At 57.0% G+C, this 20,298-nt stretch overlaps 1 protein-coding gene across 5 annotated transcripts in view; it reads right to left on the bottom strand.

The window, feature by feature from the left end:
- Window positions 1-20,298, bottom strand: part of SH3PXD2A (SH3 and PX domains 2A) — a 249,230-nt gene that overhangs the window by 96,110 nt on the left and 132,822 nt on the right. For all 5 annotated transcript variants that reach the window (XM_027529520.1, XM_027529521.1, XM_027529517.1 and 2 more), the window contains exon 5: window positions 16,905-16,996. In XM_027529520.1, the coding sequence (XP_027385321.1) occupies window positions 16,905-16,996 (92 nt within the window). The remainder of the gene's footprint in view (window positions 1-16,904; window positions 16,997-20,298) is intronic.

Genomic DNA, 20,298 nt, shown 5'->3' with positions numbered 1-20,298 from the left:
GCAGAAGGACAAAGCCCCATCTGTCTGTCTGTCTCCTCAGGAAGACTGGACTCACCACTCTGGCAAAGGCCCTGAGCATGTCTCCAGCCCAGGGACGACTCCAGGCCTCCAGCAGAGGGTTGGGAGTGTGAGCGGGCTCGAGCCTGGTCCAGATGGCACTTTGTGACAGAGGCAAGTTTCTTAACCTCTCTGTATCGTCATTTGTCAAAAGGGATGAAATTAGAGCCTACATCTGCCGTTGTTGTGGGGATTACCTGGGATCATGCTCAAAGCTCTTAGAGTGGCATCGGGCATGTGGGGCCTGGCCAACACCCTGGGTTCACGAGAGGGGCTGGGTTTGGAGTGTGGGCAGCAGCCAGGGTGGAGGAAGTGTTGCCTGGCCCCTCACCAGCATGGGCTTTGGAGGAGCCTGGCTCTGTTGTCCATGGTGCCAGCTCAGGACCGGGAAAACAAAGAGTGTGTGTACTCCCGGGTATCCCACCCAGATGTGACTGCTTGCAGTCTGTGGAGGAGAGGGAGAGTGGGGAACGGTGAAGGGGCAGAGTCTATGATGGGGTTCCACCATGACATCCCCGGAGAGAAGGGCAAGGAGGGTCTTCCACGTTTGGAGGCCTTCCCTGTCTCTCTCCAAGTGCATTTGTCTATCCATCCATCCATCCATCTATCCATACATCCACCCACTCATCCGTCAGTGTCTTAACTGAGCAGTTACTAGGGACACAGCCTTGCATCTGAGCAGAAGTGGTGGGAAGCACAGTTCTGCCCTCACAGGCCATACCATCTAGTTGGAGACACAAGACAAAAACCCAGCAAAAGAAAACATGCAAGTCACCCTGTGATTAGGTGCTACAAGGCCTGGTCAAAAGGACATGTTGTGGGGATCTTCCCTGGAAAAGGGAGGTCAGAGTGGGTTGAGGTGGGTGGGGAGGTCTACCCGGAAGGGGAAAGCCTACAGCTACCTGTGAAAGATGGATATTTAGAAAGAGCAGAGGCAGGAAGGAAAGCTGGAGTGGAAGGGATGATGTGAGCAAAGATGCAGGGATAGGAACGGATGTGGGATCCTGCATGTGTGTGTGTGTATGTGTGTGAGCATGTGGCCTCTGGGAGGCTGAATGCCTGGGGGGACAGGACATGCAGCTGGGGCTGGACCGCAAGCCAAGGAAAGTGGCTCAGACTTTAGAAGAAGGAACCCAGAGGCGATGTTTGTAACAAAAGACTTTCCCCTGGACAGCGGTGACACCAGCTCTGAGACTGAGAACTGGGTTCCCACCTGGTTCTGGTTCTCCCTGTTCAGGGAGCAGGATGGGGACTTCTTCAGGAGACAGAGACAGCTCCCAAGCTGCCATGGCCCTGACTGCAGAGGTGCACTGTTTTTGTGTGTGTGTGCGTGTGTGACAGACACCGGGGGCCCACTGCTGAGTACACCTCCGGCTTGCTCCTTGGCTGTGGGCCCCGCACTCCCCAGCCCTGGTCTAATTTGGAGCCGAGGTTGGAAAGTTGGGAGCTTGGGCCAATGGCTTCCTGCTTCCCACGGAGGCCCAGGAGCCCGTCCAAGGCCCAGCTGTGCCTGTTCCTACCTTGGCCGCTGTGGGAAAGAATGCTCAGAGGAGGGCCCCGAGCCTCTCGCAGGCGCCTGGCCCACCTGCACAGCCTAGGAGGGCAGGGGGTCTCGGAGCCTGCATGGTCACCTGAGACAGCGAGAGAACCGTCTCCCAGGTTTTCCAGAACTCTGTATCACAAATGTGTGAACACCGCGCACTCAGCCGTGCCCGGCCCTGTGACAGCTGCTTGATGTTGTTCCTGGGGCAGGTGCCTTAGGCCCCTTTTACAGACGAAGCTCAGACCGCTTAAGTAACTTGCCTGGTGCCACACAGCTAGCAACGAGGAAGCACAGCCGCAAACTCATGGTTGTCTGGGCCCACAGGAATCACTCGCACCTCCAGCCGTCTCTAGTTTCTCACAACCTTCCACGGCCTGGGGAGGGCCAGCTTGTTCAGAAAGCCCACTGATTTTTGACCTCCGATGGCCCCGAGTGTCCCAGTTTGGCCCCCGACACCTAGTACTGCCCTACCTGGAGCTGCCTGATGGAATTCCCTGTGATCACTGATGGAAAGGGCACCCGCAGTGCCCAGTACGGTGGCCACCGTAGCTGTCGAGCACTTAGGAGCTGCCTAATGTGATCCAAGAACTAATTATTATTATTTTTTTGACCACGCCATATAGTTTATGGGATTTTATAGTTTACGGGATTCCCTGACCCGGAACTGAACCCAGGCCCTGGCATTGAAAGCCCATTAGCCTAACCATCAGGGGACTCCCCAAGAACTAAATTTCTAACCTTGAAAAAGTGAAAGTGTTAGTCACTCAGTTGTGTCCAGATCTTTGCGACCCCATGGACTGTAGCCCGCCAGGCTCCTCTCTCTGTGGGATTCTCCAGGCAAGAATGCTGGAGTCGGTTGCCATGTCCTTTTCCAGGGGATCTTCCCAACCCAGGGATTGAAGCTGGGTCTCCCAGATTGCAGGCAGATTCTTTACCATTTGAGCAACCTAATTAAAATTAAAGACACCAAGCTGGACCACCCAGCGTGGGGTTCACGAGACCTAGGGGACAGCAGCCCTGTCTGTGCCTCAGTTTCCTTGACTGAAATAATCAGGGTGCTAGACTGGGCCCCACATGACTTCTGCCCAGAGGCTTCCAGCTCCTGGCCCCGGCCAGGCCAGGGTCCTCCTAGCTGCTGGAGGGGCAGCCTGGGAGCCCTGAGTACTGGCTTCCCGCTCCAGCCCTCCCCCAACCAGCCTTCCTGTCAGCACCGAACCTGCTCTCTCTCCTCTGGGTCAGCCTGGCTCCACTACAGCAAAGTCACCATTCAGCAGGACAGCCAAGGCAGCTCCCAGTGGGCCAGCCCTGGGCCACCTCCTCCAGCCTCTGTGTATACTGACGTCACCAACAAGTCCCCGGAGGCCCTGGAGCAGGCGGGAGCCCTCGGACCCCAGGGCATGGTGGGAAATGGGAGGGGGAATGGAGGGAGGGGGTCAGGCCACCCCACCCCGAGTGAGGCCTTCCTCTCCAAGGCGGGAGGGAGAGGCGTACTATTATTGCTACTGCTATTGGTATTATCTGTTATCTGTTATATTGTTATTATTATTGTTATTGGGCTTCCCTGGTGGCTCAGAAGTTAAAGCGTCTGCCTGCAATGCAGGAGACCTGGGTTCAATCCCTGGGTCGGGAAGATCCCCCGGAGAAGGAAATGGCAACCCACTCCAGTATTCTTGCCTGGAGAATCCCATGGACGGAGGAACCTGGTGGGCTACAGTCCATAGGGTCGCAAAGAGTTGGACGCGACTTCACTTTCACCACGGCTGACAAGAATGTCATGTTTTTCCAAGCATTCACATTATGCCAGGTACCAAACTAAGCTCGTGACACACATCAGCTCATTTGACCCTCATGTGTGGTAGGTTCTCTTATTTCTCCCACTTTACAGAAGAGAAATGGAGGATCAGAGAGGGCATGTCACTTGCCCAAGGTAACACAGCATGCGAGCCCAAGTGGCCTTAGTCTAGCACTCAGATCATTCAGCATCTTGTGGTCGATAAGGACACCTATAAAATTCAGCCAGATAAGCTAGTTAGGAGTAGGTGGGAAGAGCAAAGCAAAACGAAGCTACAGAGCCAGAAATACCAAAAGGCCACCAAGTTCTAGACACTCTGTTATCACAGCCTCAGCTCGGTGTGAGCACAGCTGTGAGGAAGAGGAAGCCCGACGTGACCCGTGGCGAGCGTTCATGACCGCCTGGGCTTGGAGGCACAGTGGTTTCTGATCCTCAAGGCCCCTCATCTGCTGCCCAGGCCACGTGCCCTGCCACTTCTCGGAGGCTCTGCAGCTGAAGTGAGCCTTCAGGGCTCCGCGGAGCCAGGACGGCCTGGCTGCGTCTGGGGCCAGCTGACAGTGTCCACAGAGGCTGCTTCTCTCAAGGGAGCGTCCCTAAGTTCTGGGGACCGTGACACTGAGCTGACACTGTCCTGGGCTCTGCCTCCCTCTCTGACTTTTCTCTCCTTTCCCTCCTCCAGCGCCCGGCCCAGTGCTGATTCCCGACACCCCCAAACCCAGCCTACCACGGCACCCTCTCTTCTCCTTTGTAGCTCTTACTATTAATACCTGCGCTGCTTCCTCGCCCCCAATGTAGGCTCCTTGAGGCAGGAACTGTGATGTTGCTCCAGGCCTCGCACAGGGCTGGGCACCGCTGGCGTTTGCTAAGTGAGTGGGCACAGAGCCCTGACGACTGGCAACCGGGCTAAGGGCTGCTGGCTGGTTCTGAGGGACTGGCCCGAGCTGTGCTGTGATCCTGAGTTGTCCCGCAGGCAGATCGTGGGTCTCTGCCCTCCCCTCCAGTAAAGCCCAGTGGAAAATGCCACTTCCTTCAGGAGGTCTTCCCCGATAATTATAGATGGGTTAGAATCGTGTGGACAGAGGAGTCTGGCAGGCTCCAGTCCATGGGGTCACAAAGAGTTGGACACAACTGAGTGACTACCACCCCCCCCCCACACACACAGAGCAAGCGCGGGTGTTAGTTTGTGTAAAATACAAGAGGGCTAGAGCAGTCTCGATGGGCAGAGCCCGCCCGTGCCTCAGTGCGTTTTCTGTCCGCTGACGAGGATGGCCTGGGCCTCCCGTGCTCCGTCCTCTGTCTGGGCCATCATCCCGCCAAGTGCGTCTCTCTCCTCCCCCACCTGGCCACAGCATCTCACCACCTCCTTTGCCGTGTCCCCTGAGAACAAGGTCACGTGTGAGCTCAGAACTACCATCTGGGCACGGTTTGATGTGCTCTGGGCTTCCCTAGTGGCTCAGATGGGACAGAAACTGCCTGCAATGCGGGAGACCTGGGTTCAATCCCTGGGTTGGGAAGATCCCCTGGAGAAGGGAACAGCAACCCACTCCAGTACTCTTGCCTGGAGGATCCCACGGACAGAGGAGCCTGGCGGACTATAGTCCATGGCGTCTCAAAGAGTCGGACACGACTGAGCGACTAACACCTTCACTACTTTCCTCTTGATGTGCTTCAGACACATCATTTCAAGTGCCATTCTAAGAAGAAGCTTCTATCATTAGCCCCATTGTCAAGATGGGGAAATTGAGGCACAAAGAGCTCAGATCTGAACTGGGTGTCGGCTCACTCCTAAGCCTTTTCCATCTTTTCCATCACCATCTTTTCAGTCTCTTCTGGTCTTCTCATGCCACACCCACCCCCCCCAAACCCCCACCCCTGCCTAACGCCCCTGCTTGGAAGCCTCCCTCAGCCCAGATGTCTCCCTCCCAATCTGTCTCTGAACCCTCCCCCAGCATCCAAGTCCAGGCGGAGGCTGGCTCACTCTGGTGGCCTTCCCTGCCCACCTCGCGCCCCCTCCCTGCAGGGGGGCTAGCTAGCTCCCTCTCCAAGTTCCCCTTGCCCTCCTGGTATGAGCATCTACACCCAGCCTGCTTGGCCATCTCATACTCAATGACTGTCCCAGGTGTACTGGCCAGGCCCGCCCTGCTAGGAAGAGGGCTGCAGGGGACTGGCCCCTCCTCGCAGGCCCTCCTGAGTGTTTAGCCAGGGTGGCCCTCAGGCATGAAGCAGACTTAGAGTCATGGTCATCTCCACTCTGCTTCCAGAACCTCAGTGCTTAGCGACACAGGGCCTAGTCCCGGAGCCCACAGCCGGGGTGGGGTGGTGCTCGCCCACCTTCCCTGCAGCTGCTCTTTCCTGTGATTGATTCCCTGCAGCAGCTCCACCGTCCAAAGCAAGAATGTGCCAGCGCCTCTTTGGTGCCAGGACTTGAGCTAAGTCCCGGAGACGGTGGAGGACAGGGAAGCCTTGGCGTGCTGCAGTCCATGGGGTCGCCAAGAGCTGGATACGACTTGGCTTGGCGACTGAAAGACAATTATGTGCCAGGCCCTGGGGCTTGCAGCATTGAGTAAGACAGGACTCATCCCCCGCCCCAGGGAGGACAATGAACAACTGGATAAAGCCAAGTGATAAACTGGGTTAAGAGCTCTGAAGAAAGGGATAAGGATGCTAAAGTGGAGAAAGAAAGAAAGGGAGGGCTCTTGAGGAAGAGAGGATTAAAGGAGAACCTGAGGGCAGATGCAAAGGCTGGGGCAGGGGAAAGGGGCTGGGGAGAGGGAGGGGGCTGGGGAGGGGTAGGAGGTGTGGGAAGGGGAGGGAGCTGGGGAGGGGGAGGGGCCTGGGGAGGGGTAGGAGGTGCGGGAAGGGGAGGGGCTGGAGAAGGGGAGGGGGCTGGGGCAGGGGAGGAGGTTGGGGCAGGGGAGCAGGTTGGGGCAGGGGAGGGAGCTGTGGCTGGAACAGAGACCAAGCCTTCCCAGTGACAGGCCACAGGGACACTCCCGGAAGTACTCCTAAGCACAGGGAAGACCATGTGGCCTTCAGGGAAGGCCTTCAGGGAAGCTGTGTCCCCTGCTGTTTGGAGGTGGGTTGCGGGAGGGCACACAGGAGAAGGGAGCACCTGAGGAAGGCCCGGCAGTGGGTCCCAGCACCCAGGGTAGCTGTGCTGATGCTTCACTTGCAGCTGCTTGGCCTCTCCCGCCTCTCCTCACTCCCTCGCTGGTCTCTTCTCCCAAATAAGTTGCCTGGGCTCAGTCCTCTCCTCAGATCTACTGCTGGAGGATTCGGAACCAAGACTTCCATCTCCCTCTGCTCCCCCTCCCCACCTGCCCACCACGATTCCTGTGGCCACAACCCTGCCCTGCGTGGACACACAGCGGTGGCATGTGCCATGAGCCAGCAGGGGGTGACCCGTGCCCCCGGACCCCGAGGCGCCCGCCCTTGGCATCGCGGGGCCCTGTGGGCTTCCCAGGTGCCCGCTCCTGCTTGTGGCGGGGGCCGGGGCACTCCTGGCTCTTAAGCTTGAATTCTTTGGCTTGGCAGGCGCAGCCTTCTCTAATCAGGAGCCCGCCTCTGCCTAATTAAATCAGACCTGACTACAGCCCAGATCCCACTTCTCCAGCTATTCCAAGCAGGCCAGCAGCTGGTCCCTGCTCCCTGTCCCTCAGCCAGGCCCCGATTTAAGTCTGCACAAGGACCTCCAGGTGTCCTTCTGCACCAGCACTCAGGAAGCTCTGGAAATCAGCTGGGGGAGTTTCTGAGCGATGGAAAAAACACTGGGCTCTGGGTCAGAAACCCTGGTGCCAATCCAGTTTCTCTGGGTGACCTCAGGGAAGCCACGCCCCGCTCTGGGCTGCAGAACCTCAGTGCAAAGTGCGTGGGGGCTGGGCCAGAGGGTGTCGGTGTAACACTGGGCTCTGAAGGCTGGGACTGCGGGCAACCTTCCCCTCCTGCCTCTGTGGATGCAGCCAGGGATGTCCAAGCAGTCTCTCCCATCCTGGCTGCATGCATGGAGAGGCAGGAGGGGCCTCACCCAACAGCCCGTATAGAGAGAGCCTCTGGCCGTGTGTCCTGGGTTGGGAGCAGGGAGTTCACAATGACTTAGGATTCAAGCTATGTTTTTTCTAGTAATCATACATGGATGTGGGAGTTGGACCATAAAGAAGGCTGAGCACCAAAGAATTGATGCTTTCAAACTGTGGTGCTAAAGAAGACTCTTGAGAGTCCCTTGGACTGCAAGGAGATCAAACCAGTCAATCCTAAAGGAAATCAACCCTGAATATTCATTGGAAGGACTGATGCTGAAGCTTCAATACTTTGGCCACCTGATGCGAAGAACTGACTCATTGGAAAAGACCCTGATGCTGGGAGGGATTGAGGGCAGGAGGAGAAGGGGGACGAGATGGTTGGATGGCATCACCGACTCAATGGACATGAGTTGGAGCAAACTCCAGGAGTTGGTGAAGGACAGGAAAGCCTGGCGTGTTGCAGTCCATGGGGTCACAAAGAGTCGGACACGACTGACAACCAGGTGCCTGGCTGGAGAGGCTTAGTCAGGGACTGGGGTCACAGCTACTGCCCTCAAGGTCAAAGTCAAGCCTCAGTTTGGTTGGGGGAAAGGAGACCTGCTTTTTTGATGCTCCCAGAGCCAGCCTCACTGTGACCATCCTGAAAGGGGAGCTGGGCAGCACCCCTCCTCTGAGGTCTGACCCCAAAGCAGGAGGCCCTCAGTGGACACGGGCTGGACTGGCCCTGGCACTCCTAAGCCTTGCAGCTTCTCACCTGGGGAGAAGCCTGGAGTCCCCTTAAAGAGTCCCCAGGTGGGGAAAGTGCCCTCAACTGTACCTTCAGGGGCTCCCCACCCTGTGACCACAGCAACCATGAGTGCTGACTCAATTATTCATTCCTATGGTTGGATGAAAGGTCCCATCTTGCAATTTGGAAACTGTTGCATGGTCACAGCTCCTGTGTGGTTGTGGGGTGCAGACCTGGAGTGGGGAAGGATTTGGATTCGGCCTCTGATGCTTACCAGCTGAGAGATAACCAACCTAAGCCTAAGGTTTCTCATCTGCAAAAAGGAGGCATGAACCTCACAGGATTATTGCTTGCTTGCTTCGCTTTAGTCATTTCCAACTCTTTGCAACCCTATGGACTGTACCTGCGAGGCTCCTCTGTCCATGGGATTCTCCAAGCAAGAATACTGGAGTGGGTAGACATTTCCTACTCCAGGGGATCTTCCCAACGCAGGGATCGAACCCACTTGTCTTTCGTCTCCTGCTTTGGCAAGTGGCTTCTTTACCACTAGCGTCATAGATGGTTAAACAAGGTAGACCAAGCTTAAACATCCAGAACAGCTTCAGGGGTCTGCAAACGCCTGCCTGGATGGGGGTTGGTGTAATATCCAGTGCTGCCACAAGAGGGAGCCAGACACACACAGATCCCGTGAACTAAGGCACTTGAGCGACTGAACTGAACTGAAGGCACTGTAAGTGACCCAGTTACGGAGGTGCCTAAACTCCAACCTACCATAGACCCAAATACACGGCCTGTGACGGGGGACGGGTCACATGATCTCCAGAATGCCTGCCTCTTTCACATCTGACTTGCTGTGATTGTCTTCCCTTCTCACAGCCCTTAGCGCCCACTCCAGACACTAGTGGTTACATGCTCGGACTATTACAAGAGCCAACCGGTTTTCATAAGATCACACAATGTCAGAGCCAGGAGGGATCCCAGAGACCCCCACATTCTGCCCCCTCATCTGATGCCGAAGCGTAGAAGAGGTTAACGCTTGCCCCAAATCACCAGCTGGACACTGCGTGCCCCAGGCCCATCTCCTCTGGCCCAGCTCAAGCCAACACTCTCATGTCCAGGCAGACAGACTTTCTTTCAGTTCCTTGAAATGGCCCCAGTCCTGGCTCCTGGGCTCAGTCTGCCGCCTCCCACAGCAGCGAGCCAGGCCTCTCCCCTCAGACCACGAGGCTCCCCAGGGGCAGGGCCTGGCCTCGCCCACTTCCGTGGCTTTGTGCCTCACACCAAGAAGATGATGAAAAATGCTCGAATGAACCAGTGCTTCCTGCCTGGCCTCCAGGGCTGAAGACCTGGGTCCGAGGCTCTGCTCTGCCACGGACTCCCTGTGGAGGGGCAGCTAGCTGGCCAGGGAGCTGGCTATAATGCAGGGACAGCAATTGCAAGGCAGGGGCACCAAGAGTCCCCTGCACAGGACATAACAGCAAAGCAGACCTCAGGGGCTTGGTGGGGGGTGCACCCCTCCAGCTGGAGCCTCCAAGGGTGCCGTCACCCTGAGAAGGAGTGGGCACATGGGGCCTGGGCATCTGCACACAAGACCCCTCCTCCCGGGGCTGAAGTTTCAGGGAAACAAAGCAAGCACAAGCCTGAGAAAATAACGGGGACCCCGCCCCCTCCCCATACCAGGATACCCTTCCCCAGCCGGCGCCTCCTGTCCATCTTGCTTTGAGAACTGAAAGTCCTGTGCCAGGACTGACCACCGAGCCACCCTCCCCTCCTGGCCGTGGACCTCACATGCCCTTGCTGAGCTGGCTGGTTTAGAGTCGGCCTCCCACTCGCTCGCCCACCCAGCATGACAGACACACCCTCAGAAGTCCTCGTTTCCCAGAGCGATGCCCCTTTCAAGTGGGTTGGACACAACTTCCTGTGGGCCCCTTCCTCCCACCTGCCCACCCAGGTTAAAGGTGGGCGTGGGCAGGGGCTCCTCACACAAAGTTCTGTGCTGTTCCAGCCCCTGGCCTCCTGGGGACCCACAGTCCCCTGTTCCAGCTGGCCCTCTCGCCCATCGGCATAAACAGGCTGTCTGTGCAGCTGCCAGAGGCAGAGAGGCTGGGAGGACAGTGTGGCCCGTGTCCCCGGCCAGACGGGAGCTGTCCCACTGCTGGGGGCCTGACCAGGACTCAGCAGAGCTGGGCAGTGGTGGGTGGACTACCCACTCTAACTCCCAAGCCACTCGTCCCTTAGGGAGCGTCAAGAGCATGGGTGCCTCAGAGGTCCTGGTGGCCATGGGGGGCCTGGTGGTGGAGGGGCAGCTTCACTTCACGGTCGGCACAAACCCTGGAGAGAATTCCCGGAGCTAAAAGGTGCTCAGGAGAAGTCAGCCCAGCTCCTGCCTTCAGCAGGAGTCCTCTAGTCTTTTCTGAGCAGCCACTGCACACCCAGGAGGGGTGAAGAGGGAAGGGGGAGAAGAAGCAAAAGTTCCTGTGGACAGAGCATCTGTGATGCCAGGCACGCCTAAGGCATCAGAGCCCGTGAACCTCACGACTATTGTCCCAAGAGAGTCCTGGCCTCGTTTACAGAGATCTGAGAGGTGAAGGGACTTATTCAAGGCCACAGCAGAGCTGGGTGTTCTGGCTGTTGTCTCTGAGTTAGTTTAACTGAATTCAAAATTTTCACCTAGTGGTAGCAGCCTTGAGCCCTGAGTTTGTCTTCTATTTTCTTCTCCTAGCACGGAGCAGGTAGGTATGACTACGGAGAAGGTCACAGAGCTGTCAGCGGAAGCCTGGATCCTGAGATTGGGAGTCAGGCTCCCAAGTAAGGCTGATCTAGAGTTTGACCAGGATTGAGGTAGTGGGGGCTCCTGGAAGAGGCTCCCCTCATTCACAGGGCCATCCTGGCTGCACGGCCACCCACATGCTCCATCTTCCTGCTGGGTCCTGAGGCAGGGGTGGCAAAGCCCCTAAGCCCTGGACACTGCTTTCCCCTGAGGAGGCAGCCCCCTTCAGAATGGAGAGGGAGGCTGGGAGGCCTTTTCTGGGGTCTTTACTCACACCACCGCAGCCCCAGAGCGGCTCTGTCCTCTGCCCAGGGCCTCCAACTCTGGAAGCCTCGCTCAGCGCCCTCCACTTCAGCACCTGGGCCACCTTCACGAGGGGCCCGGATCCCAACCTAGCATGTGGCTCAGATCAGGTAGGACCGGCTCCCTCCCGTGCTAGCCTGCCGGGCCAGGGACACACCGTGGTGGCAGGGGGGTGGACCCCGGGCCAGATGGAGGCTGGCCATTGGGACAGGCTGGGGCAGGGATGGAAGGTCCCTCCGAACATTGGGCCATTGTTTCAGGCCACAACAGAGGGTGGCTCTGTGGCCCTGGGGCTGAGAACAAAAACCTGTTTAGCAAGGCCCTGTTCCTCCCATGCAATTTCAAGAATTTAACCAGGGTCTGGCTGGCTTCAGTGGGAGAAAATGGGCTGAGGGGACAGGACCAAGCCTAGAGCTGAGATGGGTGGCAGGGACCAGGAGACCTTCAGTCACTGTGTGAGCCCACTGTGTGCTGCTGGGGTGTGGGGGTTCCTGCGGGCTCCCGGGCCGATGGGCTGGCAGCAGGCCCATGAGTGGGAGGTGATGAGAGGGGGCCCCAGACCTGGCCTCTGTTCTCTCTGTGACACGGGGGCCAAACGTGTGCATGCCACCTGCCCACAGGCTCCGGCTGAGCGCAGAGGGCCACCACTGTCAGAGCAAGAGGAGGCTGTACCCCGACTCGTGGCAGACCTGTTCTGAGGGTGGAGGGCAATTCCCTTGCTGCAGTTCCCCCCAACCCAGGGCTGCCATGACAACGATGAGCCTGGCCTTGGGTGGTGCTGACCACGTGTCAGGCCTGTTCTTGCACTTTCCATGCGCCATCCTCCCCATGGCCCCTGGAGGCAGGCACTGTCGTCATTCACACTGGACAGATAAGGAAACTGAGGCACAGGGGGCCCAGGGAACCCAGACCACCCAGCTCCAGGGGGTTGGGGAGTGCTGTTCACTCTGCAACCTGGACAGTGGGCCGTGCAAGTTTTAACCTTGTTAATCAGTCCTGACCTGGGTTCAGTCAACATTTACCAGGGGCCAGGCCCTGCGGAGGGTGGGGGTGGGCAGTCAGAGAATGTGGGTCCCCGTGGTGGGGAGAGACCATAAACAATGTGGTGTGGCTAGTGCCACAGCCAAGGGCTTTTGCTGGGGGGCGGGGGGTAGGGGGTGGGGAGACGGCTTCCTGGAATGTCTGAGGGCTGAGAAGGACAGGGGCTGGGGTGGGTGGGGAGAGGGGTCAGGAGTGCTGTACGTGGAGGGGGAGGTTGGGCCTGGGCTCGGGGGCTGGGGACCGCAGGCTGCACCCCTGTGTGGGCACCTAAGGAAGAGGGCAGGGCCTGTGGGCCAGGAAGTGGGAGAGATGGGAAGGCGGGTCTCAGGCCCTCCGGCCTCATGGGGTTGCCTCCCTCCCACTCCCGTTCTCTGAGGGATATGCTACATGCTGGGGTCTGAGGACATGGCCACTAGACGGCCCTTTGAGAACCTTAGGTTCACTGTTTCAGTAATGGGAATCGAAACTTGAACAAAAAGAGGCTTTTGCAAGGTCACATGGTTGACTGAGTTGGGAGTCCAGCCTGGCAGCCTGGACTCCCGTTTCCATCACTGACACCACGGGAATCAGAGCTGAGGGACTGGCTGCCCAGAGGCTCCCCGGGGAAGCCAGGCCAGGGGACGCCTGCCTCCCTGGCTCACTGGCTCAGCACAGGGGTCTTGGGTGCTCAAACACGGCTAAGCCAGGGACAGCTGAGCCAGCAGATGTGGCCCCAGGACCAGGTGGCCACGTGCACAGCCCAGCAGGTCATCTTAGGTTCTGGGGTATGGCCTGTATGGGGCCAGGCTCACCTGGTTGTCAGAGTTCACCCAGGACTCGCCCTGAGCTGAATCCCCATGCGTTCCAGGGGTGTGTCCTTATCTCCCTCCTTCAGGATCTGATGACCAGGGCCTCTCCCCACCCCAAGCCAGCTATGCGGCTGCCCCAGAATCCACACAGGAGGTGGGGGTCACGGCACCCCCAGCTTCTCTTGCCGGCCCCCCTGCCAGCTGGGTGACCTCCAGGGAGCCACGGCAGCTCTCTGTGCAGTCACGTCACAGCCTACCGCCCGTGGGGACTAACACGGAGCCTGAGTGATACCACTCACCTGTCCTGCACGTCTCCTGCACACCTGCTCTGGGCACTGGCGATACCCTGATCAGAACGGTCCTGCTCTACCAGCCTGACAATAATGCGGGGAGGGAGCAGGGCATGTGGGAGGCAGTGATACGTTCCCTGCAGGAAGATGAAGTCAGAACAGGGAAGCCAGTGCTGGGGATTTTAAGCAGGAAAGCCAGGGGCAGCCTTGCTGGGCAGCTGTTTGAGTCAAGATTGCAAGGAGGTGTGGGACCAGGCTGGGGGCTCTCCTGGGGAGGGGCTGAGTGTTCCAGGTGGAGGGGAGAGCCAGTGTGAAGCCCCATGGCAGAACACGGCTGGAGGGTGAGAGAAGGGGCAGGAGGTGTGGCTGGAGCAGAGCCGGCTGGCAGAAGCAGCAGGTGCCACCAGGGGCAAGGGGGGAGCATGCGGAAGGGCCTTGACTCTGAGCAACAGCAGGGGCATGGAGGAATGTGACAGGAGAGGGACACGATCTGATGTACATTTTTAAGTGGTCGTTCCATCCTCTGTGTTGAAAATGGACCGTGGAGGGCAAGGGCAGAAACAGGAGAACAGTGAGGCCAGAATCCAGAGGAGGTAAGGCTTGCCCCCCCTGCCCCTGGGTAGCAGCCGGGGAGACCGTGAGATGTGGTCAGGGTTTGGGTGTATGCCGGAGGTGGTGCCTGAAGGATGTGGTGACGGGTTGGATGCAGGGGTGTGAATCTAGAATAATGCCAGGATCTGGGGCCTAAGCCAGAGCCCCCCAGGAAGAGTTCAGTGCTGCTGAAGGACCCGCTAGCCAGTAGTTCGAGCAGAGGAGGGCAGGGCACTGGAGCAACCTTTGCATTCTTAAGCAGCCACATAAGAAGGCAGAACCACCATGGCCGCCAGTGCCAGGCTTACCAAACGTCTCTATAAAGAACACCCTTTCTGTGTGGGGCCCATGGTCTAAGCAAAGGCTGGCAGCCCAGAGGTGGGCCCCGCTCTCCACCCACGGAAGCCAGCGAGTGGCCTGGGATCAAAGCCGAGGGGCTGGGGCCTGTTGCCCACCTCCCCCACCGAGCTGGGCTGTTTTGCAACCTTGTCTTCCTTGCAAGATGGAAAGGGCCACAGTCCCCCACCCCAGCCCCTTGAGCGCTCAGAGGTCCCGCAGCAGCGCACTTGAAAGAGGCTGGGGTTATCTGCAAAATTCCAATTAAATCCACAGGCTTTGATAATTTGATAAGCCACTCCACAGTCGCCCCAGAGTCAAAATACGCTGTTACTCAATCCCGTGTTTATGTTTCAGGATGGAGGGGGGAGGTGTATGGTGGTCTGGGATGGTGCGCGCAGTCCTGAGAGGGAGGGATGCAAACGCTTGGCTGACAGATCATCAGCGCGGGTCACCCTTGGGTCTGAGCTACGCTCTGCATGGAACACAGGTCTCTCTTTGCAGGTCCTGGAGGCCGAGAGGGGCCAGGGTTGAGAAAACTGTAACTCTGGGGCCAAACCCACCTCCTGACCCTCAGACCTGTCTCGTGCTGGAGTGGTTCTGTTCTCAGGCCCTCTCTTGCCAGACGAGATGTGAATTGGCCCAGGTGGCCGGTACCACCTCAAGAAGAGGCAGATAACCCCTGTTGCCATGGAAACCTGGAGACTAAATTCCTTATGACTCCTCCCTGCAAAAGCCAGGCTGTGATCTGCAGAGGTGGAGTGTGCAAGGAGCCACGTTCCATTCTGTTCCACAACCTCCCATCCAATGGGCCAGTAGCACTGGCCGGGTTATCTCAGTACACGTGTCATCTCGGTAAGCCCCTGGACTGTCCAGGAGTCCGGCATTCCTGCTTTTCAGGGATAGAAACACAGAGAGGCTGGGCAAATGATCTGAGATCACAGAGACTTGAGTGGTGGGTATGGACTCCAGAGCCTGCCCTGCAAAGCCATGCCTGCAGCCTCACGAACACATAACTGTCTCCCCAAGCCTGGTTTCCACCGTTCCTTGAGGGCCTTCCAGGGATGGGTAAAAGGCTAACCTGTTGCCTTTAGTCCATTTCCCTGGTGGCTCAGTGGTAAAGAATCCACCTGTAATGCAGGAGTTACAGGAGATGCATGTTCGATCCCTGGGTTGGGAAGATCCCCTGGAGGAGGGCGTGTCAACCCACTCCATTATTCTTGCCTGGAGAATCCCATGGACAGAGGAGCCTAGAGGGCTACAGTCCATGGGGTTGCAAAGAGTCGGACATGACTGAAGCGACTGAGCACACACGCACACATTCCATTAGTGTACAGGTGAAATGGGACCAACTTATTTAGCTGACTGCCAGAGAGTGGGTGTAGGGTCACCAGTCAGAGGCAGGGTCAGCTGATTTTATGGCAATGCACCTGCTCCTTCACCCAACCAGTGACAATCCCTCTGGGCACACGATCATGTGTGACTCCAAGGATCAACCCACCTGGGGAGGGACATCTCCTCTCCCCGTGGAAGGAAGGAGAACAAGAGGTTCTGAGAGGCCAGCACAACTGGGGAGTGGTGGGGCCAGGTGGACCCGGGGACTCTGCGGCCTAGGATGGAGTCTGGGCACATGTGTGAGATTCCAGCATGACCTAGTGGGTCATTTTGACCACCTGGCCCAGGGTATCCTGCTTCCAGAGAAGAAAAAAGACCCGCTTGGTTCCCTATTTCTCCCCAGCATGGAACATCGACCATCTCGGAACCATGAGGAATCAAAAGATTATGGTTCAAGTCTCGTGCCTGTCCCATACCCAACTAGCTGTATGGCTTCCGGAAAATCCTCCTAACCTCATGAGCCTCAGTTTCCTCCTCTGCAAACTGGGCTACCTTGTGTGCAAGCTAAGTTGCTCAGTCACATCCACCTCTTTTCAACTCTGTGGACTGTAGTCTGCCAAGCTCCTCTGTCCATGGGATTCTCCAGGCAAGAATACTGGAGTGTGTTGCCCTGCCCTGCTCCAGGGGATCTTCCCGATCCAGGGATCAAACCCAGGTCTCCTGCATTGCAGGCAATTCTTTACTGCTGAGCCACTAGGGAAGCCCCCTGGGCTCCCTAAGTCTATTGTAAGATGCTACAGGTAAAAGCCATTTGGTGAACACTCTGCGTGCACTCATTGTTTTTGATAATAATTATAGGATCTGTTGCCAGATCCTATAATATAGGACTGCTGGGTTACTCAGTGGGTGAGGTTCGCCTGGGCAGCACATGCCCTCCTGGTACTACATGTCAGTTGGGCGCTCGGTAGTGTCAACAAATAAGAGCAACGACTGCTAATCCCATGTCTGAACAGCATGACCTTGTATTTTCTGTTATCTCGTCTGCTCCTGACAATAAGCTGTGAACCAGAACGAGTTTGCACGAAAACCTGCTTCCCAGATGCAGAGACACCCGCCCTTGCCAGGTCTGGGGTCAGAGAAGTGAGGAACAAGCCCTGGTCACAGGCGTCTGGGGACGCTGCTCTTCCTTCCTCTGGTCCATGCTTAGCCCGCTGGCCTGGCCAGCACTCCCTCCACTGCACCCCCACGTCTGGGGCCTCTCCAGGCCGGCCTCAGCATTGGCCTCATGGGAGAGGCTTGGGCGAGCACTTACTCTTTTGGGGGGTTGACGTCCTCTGGTCGGGCCTCAAAGAACCGAAAGACTTCATCACACTGTGAAATATGGGGCGGTAGCCGGACAAGGGCCTGTGGAAAGATGGGAAGAAAGGGCGTTAGGCCTGATGACACTGGGAGCAGGAGAACCAAAAGCTAGGTCAGCTTGGCCAACAGTGACGGGGGGAGGCTCGAGGACTGTGCTGGGGAAGACATAGTGAACAGGTGCCACCAGCTACCCACCCACCACCCAGCCAGACAACTAGCCAAGAAATGAACTAATCAGCTAACTAATGAAACAACTCTCCCTCCATCTATCCATCCGTCCCTCCCATCGACTAACCAACCATTCCATTAATGAACTAAGCACACAGTCAACTAATAAACCCGGCCCAGTCCAGTGTGGAGTGCTGGGGGTGCAGGGTGAGGTCAGGCAAAGCCCTGCTTCTTGGCCCCTCGTTTAGGATGGAGAGAAGACAGTCAAAGCAATCAACCTGTCAACCATCCAGCCAGCAATTCAACCAACCAACCATCTAATTAGCCAGTAACCAACTAAACAACTAGCCAACCAAATTAAAAAAAAAAAGGGGGGGGGGCGGGAGGAGGCCAGTAAACCCTAGGTCTCAGGGTCCTTAGGAACATATTATTCTGCATGAACCCTGAAAGGGTTCTCTCTTGCCCACAGAATAAGTCCAAAATCCTTAACTCCACAATCCAAGGCCTTTTCCCTCCACCCTCATCCCCCACATTAGCCACACCCCAGCCTCATCAGATACGCACAGCCTCCAAGTACTCACTGCACCATTATTATTTAATGACAAGTCAGCTGGTCATTCTACCAAGGACAGTAGGGTGCTATGACAGAGTCTGATCAGACCTGGGAAGATTAGGAAAGGAGGTGGTTTTAGGAGAGTCTCTTTGAAGCTGATTTCTGAGAGACAGCTAAGAACTGACTGGTCAAGGGACTTCCCTCATGGTGCAGTGCCTAAGACTCCACACTCCCAATGCTGGGACCGAGGTTCGATCCCTGGTCAGGGAACTAGTTGCATGTCGCAACTAAGACCCGGTGCAGCAAAATAAATAATAAAAATACATAAATATTTAAAAAATAAAATGATGAATTAAAAAAAAAAAAAAAGAATTGACTGGTCAAGGTGAGGGTCGGGGGACCCTGCCAGAGGCTGGGTGTGGTATGGTCTAACAGGGCCATACCCTGAATTGAGCCTGGAAGGAGCAGAATAAGCTGAAGGGTGTGGAAAGGCTTCTTAGAAGAGTGGGCAGGAGTTTGGCCCGAGGGGTGTGCAGGATTCGGGCAGGCGGGAGGAGGTGGGCATCCCCAGGAGGATGACTGTGCAGGCAGGGGTGAGGGGAACTGTGAGCTGGTCGTTCAGGAGGAGTGAGAGCCCGCTGCTGGACAGTGAGGGACGAGGGTCAGGGGTGGTCAGTTTCCTGCCAGCACAGATGCCACACCTTTCAGCCCTGGTACCTGGACCGCCGCTGACCCGGCCCAGTCCAGTGGAGTGGTGGGGGGATGTAGGGTAAGGCCAGGCAAAGCCCTGCTTTTGGGCCCCTCATTCAGCATGGAGAGAAGACACTGGGGTGATCCTTTAATACAGACAGATGAGGTCAAAGTAGGGCTGGGGGACAGGGCCAGTCCTGGAACTTGGGCTAGAGCCAAGGGAAGAAAGACGGAAACCCTGGGCGACAGGAGTGTGAGGAACTGCTGATAAGCAGGCTCCGGAGCAGCGGCCAGCCAGAGGGGGGCCTGTGCCTCCCCAGCCTCCCTGCACTGGCGCTGCTTCAGGTGCAGTGACCTGACCCAGCAGCTCCCCTGTGCCAACCCTGCTGGGCCTCCATGAGTGTGGCCCCTGGGAACCTCATGATGGTCCTCACGAGGGCAGATCTCATTCCCGTGTTCCTGAGGAGGAGACCGAGAGTCAGGGAGGCCACGTGGCCTGCCCGCACGTGGGAAAGACCTTGCTAGAAAGGAAGTTCCATGCAGGCGGAGATTTTAGTCTGTTTTGTTGACTGCCCAGATTCTAGAAGAGGGCCTGGCACTCAGTGAATATTTGTTCAAATGAATAGATGAATAAGGCTCTGGTGTGTGGCCCTAATAGGACATAATAGAGGGGCAAGAAAAGCACATGTGGCCTTAGGTTGCGTTGACAGAGGTATAGTGTTCAGGAAGAGGGACGTGATCGTTTACTTCTTCGCTGAGCTGCTCAGGTAGTGATTCAAGTGTGGCATGGAGCACAGCGGCCTTTCCGGATGCCAAACCCACAGCCGGGCAAGAGGGGACAAGACCTGATCTTAGCAGGTAAGACACACTGCGCAACTCCCAGCTGTTCCTTCCAGAGCCTGCAGTTTTCCAAGAGTCTCTAACAGATCACACCCCCAAGACTGGGCAGGGAAAAACAAAAGAAAGAAAATTCACATTCAAAGAGCAACTACCACGTGTCAGGCACTGTTGTAGGACTCTCCAATCATCCAACAAGCAGGGAGCCTTTTGGTGTATGCCTGGGTGGTACAGGCATGAGCCAGACACAGCGCCTGCCCTCACAAGTATACATCTAGTGAGGCAGACCCCGTACTGTCCTGGAGGTGCCCATCACTGCTTCCATTTATGGTGGGGACACTGAGGCTCCCGGGGGTGAAGCCACAACTGAAGTAAGTGGCAGAATAAAGGTCTGTGCTCAGACACAGCCTGGGCGGATTTATCCCTATCGTGTTCAAGTTTTCATTTAACACACATGGTATGTGCTGCTTTGTTCCCCAGGAGAGAAGGGTAGAAGGAAAGAAAAACTGATGAAGAAGAGAGAGAGGGACAGAGAGATGGGGGCGAGGAGAGAAAGATGCAGACAGAGACAGAGATGGAGGGAGAGGCGGAGACAAAGAGATACAGAGATGGGAAGAGAGAGAGGAGAGAGAAAGGCAGAGACAAAGGAGCAGACAGACAGAGAGATGGAGAGGGACAGGGAAACTGAGCAGCAGAGACAGAGAAATGGAACGCAGGCATGTGCAGAGAGCAAGGGCCCCTGGTGGCATATGGAGGCAGGAGGGGTCAGGAGGGAGCACTAATGGGCGGGATGGGCAGGAGGGAAGCGTTCCCAGCGACCCAGGCTGTGTGCAGAGCTGCTGCCAGTGTGACCTCCCTGACAGCAGAGGGAGGGGGCCAGGGCAGGCGCCCTCCCACTCGGGCGCAGAGCGGCCGCCTGGCTCCCCCAGCGGCAGCGGTGAACACAGGGGCTCTTCATACCGACAGAGACCGGCATTCTCAGGGCAGAGGACGCGTGGGCTGGAAGGGCCTCAGACAAAGAGGCCTTTCGGGCAAACCACTGCGGCATCTTTATTTAACAGAGAGCCCTGAGGGGAGCCACATTGAGGGCTCGTCCTGA

This window comes from Bos indicus x Bos taurus, chromosome 26, assembly GCF_003369695.1.
Source record: "Bos indicus x Bos taurus breed Angus x Brahman F1 hybrid chromosome 26, Bos_hybrid_MaternalHap_v2.0, whole genome shotgun sequence".
Lineage (NCBI taxonomy): Eukaryota > Metazoa > Chordata > Mammalia > Artiodactyla > Bovidae > Bos > Bos indicus x Bos taurus.
The sequence above is the reverse complement of the archived record's forward strand: the minus strand, read 5'-3'. Positions and strand labels throughout refer to the sequence as shown.